Source organism: Chrysochloris asiatica, unplaced genomic scaffold (genome assembly GCF_000296735.1).
Source record: "Chrysochloris asiatica unplaced genomic scaffold, ChrAsi1.0 scaffold00048, whole genome shotgun sequence".
NCBI lineage: Eukaryota > Metazoa > Chordata > Mammalia > Afrosoricida > Chrysochloridae > Chrysochloris > Chrysochloris asiatica.
Genome location: NW_006408566.1, coordinates 3,923,909 through 3,934,534, shown reverse-complemented (window position 1 = coordinate 3,934,534; position 10,626 = coordinate 3,923,909). Strand labels below are relative to the sequence as shown.

Here is a 10,626-nt window from a genome sequence, read left to right as displayed (position 1 = left end):
TGCCACACCAGGATGGGGCAACCTAAATAGACTTCAAGGAGCCATGAATTTCCTACAATCAAATGCAAACATTTTTGAAGATTCGGTGCTTCAATTTATTTGGAATTTCATAAAAATTTCAGAGTGACAAATATAATGCCAACTCGAAGTTTATAGAAGAAACTGAGGCCCTAGATTGGTCAAGTGACTTGTTTAAGACTACAGACCACATGTTGGCAAGATCAGCAGTAGAATTTCTACCTGGGACATGTTCAATAAAGATTGATTTAATAAGTAATTAGCAGATTATGTACTTATCTAATGAAAATTTTATTTGCTGAAAAAATAATTGTTAAAGCACAAGGGGGTTTTAGTATGCTTTTTAAAATTATAGGCAAGGCATTCATTCATTCAATCATTTGCCAAATGCTTACTGAGCTTCTAGTAGGTGCCAGAATCTGTGCTACAGGTTAAGAAAATGAAGGCGGGTCTTGCTATCAAGAACTTCAGTCTAAACGTTCAGAAGGATGGGAAATAGGGTGTAATGGAAATAAGAATCACATGGTGGAAGCGGGATAACTGATGTTTTGTGGAGGGGATTGCAATCATTGAACTGAAATGAAGTGTATGATTTGTTGAATGTAAATCTGATTATTTTCTCTATAAACTTACACTCAATTCATAATAAAAAGTTAAAAGAAAAAAAAAAATTGAATTTCAGTTTTGGACATGTGCTGCCAGTACCTAGCCATTCAACCCCTTCCTGGCTGAATTATTTTCTGCTTTGAATTTTTTGTTGATACCATGTATTTTCAGTAAAGGGAAATCATTTTTTAGATAATATGGATTTTAATACAATTATGTGGGTCACATATGTCCCAAATGGACTCATGGTAGGATTATTGTGGTAAGGTCTGTTCAGATTCATGCAGTTATATAGGTCCCCACCAGGAAATAGGTAGCACTTACTACAACGAGGATAACAACTTCCCCAAAAACCTAGAATGTTGGTGGGGGATGTAAATCTGGAATGTTGGTGAATGATACAAATGTCATGAGTCATGAAATGGTTAAACCTAAACTAATTAAAGTTAAATAAAACAGCAAATTAAATTTCTCAGTTGTGTTAGTTGCTGAGAATAGCATCCAGTAACAACAACAACAAAAACCTAGGCAAACCGGTTAGTATCTGGTTACTATATATTATAAAGAAATTTTCCATAGGGTTTTCTTGGCTATAATCTATGTGGAAGTAGATTACCAGATTGTTCTTCTGTGGTCCCATTGGCTCCATTCAAACTGCTAGCCTTTAGGTTTGAAGCATCGCTCAGGTGCCCAATAGCACTTCGACAATGCATATATGTATATAAAACATTCTGTTCTTATAAACTGTGTTAGGCCAATAATGTGTTAGACAACATAGTGAACACAAAACAGTATCTGTAGAGATATCATCTAATCCAGACAGAGGTTAGGCAGGGCTTCCTGAGGGCAATTATTTCAACTAAAAGATGATGAGAGTTAGCCAGGTGTAGAAGGATGATGACAGTTCCAGAGAATGGACCTCTGATGACATATGTTGCTGTTGTTAAGTGCCATCAAGTCAGTTCCAATTTATAGTGACCCCGTATAGGGTTTCTGAGGAAGAGCTGGTGGGTTTGAACAGCTGGCCTTGTGATTAGCAGTTCAGCACTTGCACTGCAGTGCCATACCAGGACTCCATATTGAGTTATGAAATGGTGTGTTCTGTTTGGGAATCACCGATAGTTTAATGTGGCTTCTGTGAAGGATGTGGGAGATTGGAACATGTGGGAGTTTATTGCAAGTGTACAGGGACTGAGGACATGACCTATATTTACTAGATGCAGTCAGGTATTCCCCAGCTCTGCAACATGTGAACAGCCCCCATAATGAGCACCCTCATTGAGAAATACTGAAAATCTAACCATGAGAATGTCCTCTATTTTCCTGCTCTGTGTCCTCTATGTTACTCCCTCCACCGGGAATGTCTTTACCCAGAATTCACTGAAGTTGTATCTCTTCTCTAAGTTTCACATCAAATGTAAGCCCTTTGCCTATTCCTCAATCTGTCCCTGTTCACATCCCTACAACTACTGCTAAAAAACATGTTTATTTTCTGTGTTTTCATAGAAATGTTTCCTTCTCTTAAAGGACTCATCATATTCTGTCTCCCATCGGCAATGAGAATGCAGATCTCACATCATCCACAGTATCTACTGCAATCAGATTGTCTAGGGCAAATAGTAAAAGACGAATAATCTAAAATTTTAAACTACATTTTATTTTGAAGTGATTTTCTAATATTGCTGATACCTTTCTCTGTGATATTTCATTTAACATATAATTTTATTTCTACTGAGAAATTTCCACAAGAAAGGGAAAACATGACTAGAACCATTAATTACAAGATTTTTTATATCAATAATAATAGCTACAACTTTTTGAGCACCCGTGTGCCGTGTCCCTTGCTAACCTACAAAAGATATGAAAGACAGGGACCAGGTCGGCTCACTCGTTAATGTAGCTCTTCTATCTGGCACAAATTTTGGTACATGAAAAGCACTCAGTAAATATTTGAGCCATGAATGAGTGAATGCATTTGGCATTTTATATAGTATTCTTTTAATCTACCTAGTAAATGTTTAAAATAATATTACCTCCCCCATTTCATAGATGAAGAAACAAAGGTTGCTCTAGATCACATAACTAGTATTTGGTGGCAAAGCAAGGATTTAAACTTTGATTTATCTGGCTCTCATGTTTTTTCCACTAAATTGCACAGCTGATTTTATTCTAAGTTCCAAATTCTGTATTTCTAAAGGATATCACTTGAGCATGGTGGCCTACCTGCTTAATTGTTTCCAAGGTATCTGGATTAATTTTTGTAATGAAGTTGGTCTCTGTGCAGGCATAAAAATCTTCCCCCACTGGGTAGATATTAACAAGGGCATTGTCAGTAATCTCCACTCCTCGAAAGTAAGAAAAAAACCTGCAAACGCAAGTGAATTTTTCAGTCCAACAATTCTCAAGCCATGAGAGAAAAGGGACTAATAGTAAGTAGTTTGTTTTGATTACCTGGAAAATATATTCTTGCAAGGATCTGGAAAAGCGCAGGTCCCAAATTCTGTCACAACAATCCTTTTCTCAGTCATTGCCCGGACATAAGCATCAGTGCGAATGAACCTGAAGGGTATTGAGACATGAGAAAAGGTAGTAGACCGAGACAATGAGGCTACCCCATGGTGGTGGCTGGTGGCTGTGTGCCATGGAGTCAATTCCAACCCACAGCGACCCTGTACAGGGTTTCCGAGGCTGTAAATCTTTACGGGAGCAGAACGTCTCATCTTTCTCCCGCGGAACAGCTGGTAGTTTCAAACTGCTGACCTTGTGGTTCACAGCCCGATTCCTAACCACGACGCTACCAGAACTCCTTGAGGCTAGTCCATGGGGAGCCTCAAATGGTCATTCTATGTGTCCTCATTCGAACCAGATATTCGCAGCATGAAGAATAAAGAATGATATCAGATCACTTCTTGGGGTGACCAGAGAAAAAAGGGAAAATGTGCCCTGACCTTAAATTTCACTATATATTATAAGCTTTAAAGTGACAAATAAGGAAATTGAGGCTCAGAAAAGTTAAGTGATTACTCTATGTGGCAGAGCTAGGTTAGAACTCTTGTCATTACAACATTCACGCCCCCCCCCCCCCATGGGTCGTCCAAAAAGGACCTCTGAGTTCCTGTAGATTTAATTTGTTAACCTATAGTCAGTGGGGGAATTATAGGCTATGGAACTTTGAATTATACTCTCCTTAATCTTCCTTCTGCTCCTCTTGTATTTTTTTAAAACATGAAACAAAAACGCAATCTCTTGTACTGAAAAACCTCCTGAAACTTATCCCAAACTACATGCTATCATTTGCCTAGACTTTCTCATGTTGTGAGTCAATTAATATTTGATATTGTACTTCCATGAAGCAGAAAAACTATTAAGGTCTTCAGAAGATGTATGAAAGTATATCAAATTCTAAATTATGCTCTCATGGCTAAATATTTGCATGACCAAAGTATTATAAAATCTGTTTCTAGTAGATTGTACTCTAATATATTTTGACTATGCCTACTTTTCACTTATCGAATATCTCATTACCTGAATTTCCAACTTTCAACAACACCAAAAAATTTACTATTGTGTGCATTATGGCCTATGTCTGTCAGTAATGAATGCTAAGGTGCCTGGTGGTGATGGTTAAGGTTATGTGTCAACTTGGCTGAGCCATGATCCTCAGTGGTTTGGAAGTGATGTGACCATGTAGCCATTCTCTATTTTGTGATCTGGTGTGGTCACTCTCCATTTTAGTGTATGTCAATTTTCACAGAATGACCTGGTCTTTGGAACCTAAACATGTCAACAAGTGAGGAGTGGATATAGTTCAAATCTCCCAGATACTCTCAAACAAAAAACGAAAACAACTTTTTATTGTGAATTGCATATATTTTGTTTCATCTGAGTGACTATAATCCCCTCAATGTATCATCACTTTTCCCACTTGCTCCTTGTGTTTTTTGGTTTCATTCTTCCACTTTTCCCAATCTTTCTAAACTTTGTCCTTGGGTCAATGCTGATTTTTTGGTCACCAATGGTTGACATACCTTCCTAGTGTTATTGTCCGTCTTGCATACTTATCAATTGCTTGACTTAAAGTTGAGTCCAGGAGGGTGAATTCAGTTCCAGATCAGAAGGGTGACCAAGGGCCATTGTCTTGGTTCCACCAGTCTCCATCTGCCCAGTAAGCCTGGTCTTTTCTGTGATTTTGAGCTTTGTTCTACATTTCTCACCCTCTTATCCAGGAAATTCTAATGTGATATCTTTCAGAGCAGTTGGTAGTGGTAAGCAGGTACCATCTAATTCTACTGGTCTCAGGGTCATGGAGACTGATGTTCATGTGGTTCATTAGTCCATTGGACTAATTGTTTCCAAGTGTCTTCAATTTTCGTTACTCTTCTTTCCTCCGGACAGGGCACCTGATGGTCATTCATGAGCTTTTAAGATTCCAGTCACTACTCACCAAAATAGACTGGAGAGCATTATCTACTCTAGACAATGTAGAATAATGGTCTAATAACCATAGCATCAATAACAGTAACTAGGTTATGCCAGTTGACCATCATTTATCTTTCTTTTTAATGCGTCTCCAAAATACCTGGGTCAACGAAACCAATAACAGACCTGTAAACTATTTAAAAGGCAAACTATTCATGGTGGTGGTCATGGGGGCTCCCTGCAGTGATCACTTAGCCATCAAGCCTCTTAGCAATAGCTCTCATTTTAGAATTGTGCTCTGTCTTGCGGCATTATGTCACACTTGGTTTTTGCTTCCTTTGTGACACCTCTCCCTTCTCCCAGTGGCCCTTCTGACTATAAAAAAGGGAAGGAATCAACTGAGACAATGGTCTAACAATAATAATATTAATAATAGCATCAGTAACAATCTTTTATTACTAACTGCTTCCTATGTATTAAACATTGATTATTCTCATTTAATTCTTGTAAACTTTATTATTTTTCCCATTTTACTAAGGTCTAAATCAAGGATTAGGAGTCCTGGTGTGGCACTGGTGGTTAATGCACTGGACTCCAAAGTCGATTTGAACCACAAGGTAAGCAGTTCAAGCTCACCAGCTGCTCCTCTGAAACCCTATACAGGGTCACTATGGGTCAGAACCAACTTCACATCACACAACAACAAACCAAGGAATAAAGGATGACATCATCCTGAAGTTCATCCTCCTAGGCAAGCGGTGTCTGGTAGATATAGGACTTGAAGCCAAGGCTCTAGTTTTTAGCTTTTTTTTTTTTATCCTGTATCATGGCTCCAAGGTATCTATGTAGACCCAGGTGACCCACTGGCCCAGATGGATTCTGAGAGAAAGGAAGGTCTAGAGGTTCTCTCCTGGGTTCAGAATTTTGAAAACCACAGGGGAGGAAGAGATAGGCTAGACTCCTACTCCCCCACAAGGAGGAGTTAGACCTAGTGCTCATTTACCTTCTATGGTATGTCACATGTCCTTCTTTAAATTCAAACTTGTGCAGGAGCGCTTGCCCATCAAACAGGTGGTAAAATGGCTCAGATCCAACTTCAAAGAGACCTGGCCCACATCTGAGGAGACTGCCCGTGAGCCAGAGGGGGATTCTGCCTGTGAGAAACAGAACACTACTTTTTATCCATGTCCTTCAGTGCTAACTGAAAAGTTGGAGGTTCAACTTCACCTAGGAGTTCTTTGGAAGAAAGGCCTAATAATCTACTTCTAAAATATCAGCCGCTGAAAACTCTATGGAGCACAATTGTGCTCTGATGCACATGGGTCACTATGAGTTCAAGTGGATTTGATGACAATGGAACATTTTAACTGGTTGGGTTGGGATAATATTAGCTATCCAATTGGGCATCCTCATTTTCATAAAGCTGGCAGAATGATTTTCCTTGGTAGCTCTCATGTTAGATACTTTTTAACAAATACCACCTGACTTATCTCTCAGCCAAGTGGAAATGCAGCAATATTTCAGGGTTTGGAGAAATAACTGGAAGAAGAGAAGGGAAGACTTCTTAAGGGGAATAGGATTCTGCACCTAATAGATTTCCCTGGGTACCTCTATATCTGCCTTTTTGTCATCTCACTTTTAAGAAGAATTTTAAAAGTTTTATTGATATATTTTGGAGGGATGAGGGCTAGAAGAGCATTGCTTGGGTCACATAGTGTCTTTGGACAATGATAATGATTGAAATAATACCATACCTACCATCTCTTGTTGACTTTGTGTCAGATACTGGATGAGACATTCTATTAATAAAATCTAATTTAATTTTTATATCATCTCTGTTGTTGTTGTTGTTGTTATGTGCTGTGGAGTCAGTTCCGACTCATAGCGACCCTGTACAGAGTTTCTGAGGCTGTATATCTTTACGGGAGCAGAAAGCCTCATCTTTCTCCTGCGGAACAGCTGGTAGTTTTGAACTGCTGAGCTTAAGGTTCACAACCTGATTCGTAACCACTACGCTACATGAGGTAAAATTTGTTTTTTGGTAGGTAAGGGAATTGAGGCTCAGAACATTTAAGGTATTTACTGTAAACTTCACAACTGGAAAAACAACTATTAGTAGAACTACAATTGGCAACTACATCTGCCTGACTTCAGAAGCAATACTCTTATAATTTAATGGGGATTAAACCCAATACCCTTTAATATACTTCTCAACATGCTTATCACCAGGCCCTTGTTTATTCATACACTGACAGGACAAGCATTTATAGGGCATTTACTATGTGTCAGGTACTGCTACACACAGACAGTCAAAGATAACAGCGATGTAATACAGTCTGCAAGGAATTTTAGTCAGGTAGCATTTTCTGTATTAGAAAAAAGAAAGAAAAAAAAAAGCAAATGAGAGAATTTGGGTTATTAGTTTAAAAACCCAAGGCCTCAGATTGTGTCCCACACCCTGAATCAGTACTTTGGGATACCAATCACTAAGAAACTTGAGAAAAAATGAGCTAGACAGAAAATAGAAGATGGCTTCAAGATGGGACCAACCTGTGACGTGAGCTATTAGTGGCGAGGAAAGTTCCTCCACAGTTTCAAACAGTTTCTTGTAACCAGCAGCAGGATGCTCCACTCTGAAATAGAACAGTCAGAAAGAAGCCCATGCTGATATTCTAAGTCCTTGGAGACAGAAGCCGAACTCTGAGAAAGAATGCTCTCAGGCTCCATGTCAGCGCCCCACTGCTAGTCTGTCTGACCGTAGGCAGATGATCAGGGAGGATAGCAATCTCCTCAGCACATGGGGTCCCAGCTTAGAGCTCCTCCTTTGATGACCTCTCTCTTAATGTCAGTGCTCACAGTAGGCTTAATCCTACCCTCTACAGTCTTCTCCTGTTTCTGAAGACAAATGGACTAATCCTGCTGCTCCCGATCCTTTTCTGGAACTTTAAAACTTTCCACAGAATTACCATGCACATGCCTACTTTCAGAATCCTGATGTGATGCTTGGGATAAGAGCACCAGACCTCAAGGTCAGTTTGAACTATAAGACTGGCATTTCAAACCCACCAACTGCACCTTGGAAACCTTATCTAAGGTCGCTATGAGTCAGAACTGAATCAACAGCACTGAATAACAACAATGAACCCCTACTCTCAAAGAAGCTTGATGTCACAGTGGCTAAAGCACTTGGCTTCCAAATGAAAGGTTGACACTTTGAATCCACTATTTGTTCTGCAGGAAACAAGATGTAAAGATTACAGCCTTGGAAAGAAACCCTCTGGGGCAGTTCTAATCTGTCCTGTGGGATCCCTGTGTGTCAGAATCCACTCATGGCAATGTCTTTTGGTTTTGTTTTGTTTTTGTATCTCTAGTCTCAAGGAACCTTGGTGGTGCAATGGTTAAGTGCTTGGCTACTGACTAAAAGGTTAGTGGTTTGAACCCACCAGCAACTCTGCAGGAAAAAAGACAGCAATCTGCTCCAGAAAAGAGTCCAGCCCAGGAAATTTTTGAGACAGTTATACTGTGTCTTATATGAGACCCGTGAGTGGAAATTGACTGGACAATACGCTACCACCACAACAACCCTCCTTTCACCTCACTGCATCGTTGCTTCTCATGACTCACAGAGAGAATCACACGTCTTCTTCCTACAGGTTGAAGGACAACACCTTTATAGTTTAGGGACCTCCCACTTTGTTATTCATCATTTTTTTATCACCATCTCTTCTCATCATCTCATTTCTCCACTAATCTTCAAGAGTTGCAGTATATATATATATACTCCTGGGGTGGCGCTGTGGGTTAATGTGCAAGACTGTAAGGTTAGAGATTCAAGTTCATCATCTGTTCCTTGGAAACCCTATACAAGGTAGCCATGAGTGGGAAGCGACTCGACGGCACTTAGCAACAAAAACAAATACATATATAAGAGCGCGGTGGTGCCATACAATAAGCAGTAGACTACGAACCACAAAGTCCATGATTCCAGCCGGCCAGCTACTCCACGTGGGAGAAAGATAAGACTTTCTGCTCCTGTAAAGATTTAAAACCTAGGAAACCCTCTACAGGGTTGCTATGAGTTCTCGACAGCACTTAACAGCAACAACAACACACATACATATGTATGTTGTTGTTATTATTAAGTGCCAATCAAGTCGTTTCCGATTTATAGAGATAGGATTTCTGAGGAGCGACGGGTGGCTTTAGGCCATCAGCCTTGCAGTTAGCAATCCAGTGTTTTGTCTTACAGCGCCACACAAGAACCCTTATATGTATATGGTTGGTGGTTATGTGCTATGGAGTTGGTTCTGACTCATAGCGACCCTATATAGGGTTTCCAAGGCTTTAAATCTTTACGGGGCAGAAAGCCTCGTTTTTCTGCCACAGAACAGCTGGTAGTTTCGAACTGTTGACCTTGAGGTTAGCACACCACCACCACCACTATTATATATGTATATATACCACCACCACTATTATATATGTATATGTGTATATATATATAGTTTTATATTAAGATCTACAGATGCAGCTTCCAGATATTTTCCCCCTCACCTTGCTTTGGCTGTATTTTCATAGCTTATTAGATTGGGCACTCTGATCATACTAGTCATAATATTCTGATCATACTAATCATAACTTTGTATGTTGTTGAGTAAGCACTTATTTTCATACATCATACAAAGAACTTGGCATGCTATTAGCTCATTTAAACCTTACAAAAGCACAATGGGGTGGGTGCTGTTGTTATAGTCATTCAATATGTGGAAAAAAATACTGACACTTAAAGAAAAAAGTAATTTGTCCAAAGTCAGCACAGCTAGGAAATGGCTGGGCAAGAATTGGAACTGAAGTCTGCCTACCTAAAATCCCATAGTTATAAATGCTTACAAGCCTCATTCTAAGTTTTACAAATCCAATGTCATTTAGATCTATAGTCTAGATACTTGCTTCAGTTTGTAAGTAGGAAACAACTCCCCCTCCAAGATTTAATCAGGTCACCAGTAAATGCTTTTTCTTCAGGAGCTCTTTGAAAAAGGCCATTTATCATTAATCCCACTAAGGTATTTTAAAAATTCTCCCAGAGACACTTACTGGATGGACATTTTCTTTCCCTGGAGGACTGAGAACTCTGGCACCAACTGCAGAATGAGAGAGCAAGCCCTCAGCCTGGTACTTTATATAGCTTCTAAAACCCCCTGAAAGGAGTTCTGGCTTTGCAAACCCTCCTCCATCCCCTCAGCTAAAGGACAGGGAACAGAAGTGGCTTTCAGTGCCCAGATCCTCCTGATGTTTGAGCATTATTTGTGCTTGTTACTCCCATAACAATTTTTGATGGTTTTCCAGAGAACTTAATCCTTCCAGGAAGAATTAGAAGTGGATTAGAAGAAAGAAACTTTACTGGAGTGGCCAACCTCAGACCTCAGCTATCTGGGTCACTGCCCTAGACCTGGCACCATTTTGTTTCCCACTGCCCTCTATCACCTCTGTACCCTCATCCTCACCTTTGTTCATTTTTTCATTCACTCACTTTTTTTTTTTTTCTAATGTATTACACATCATCTATGGACCAGACACATCTGGGCA

General features: G+C 39.6%; 1 protein-coding gene across 1 annotated transcript in view; it reads right to left on the bottom strand.

Moving 5' to 3' along the window:
* RPE65 (retinal pigment epithelium-specific protein 65kDa) overlaps nt 1–10,186 on the bottom strand; it is a 34,754-nt gene extending 24,568 nt beyond the window's left edge. The window contains exons 1-5 of the mRNA XM_006862419.1: nt 10,135–10,186; nt 7,594–7,676; nt 6,047–6,197; nt 3,076–3,183; nt 2,848–2,989 (exon numbers count right to left, since the gene is read on the bottom strand). Of these exons, the coding sequence (XP_006862481.1) occupies nt 2,848–2,989; nt 3,076–3,183; nt 6,047–6,197; nt 7,594–7,676; nt 10,135–10,145 (495 nt within the window). The 5' untranslated portion in view covers nt 10,146–10,186. The remainder of the gene's footprint in view (nt 1–2,847; nt 2,990–3,075; nt 3,184–6,046; nt 6,198–7,593; nt 7,677–10,134) is intronic.
* Between the last annotated feature and the right edge of the window lie 440 nt (nt 10,187–10,626).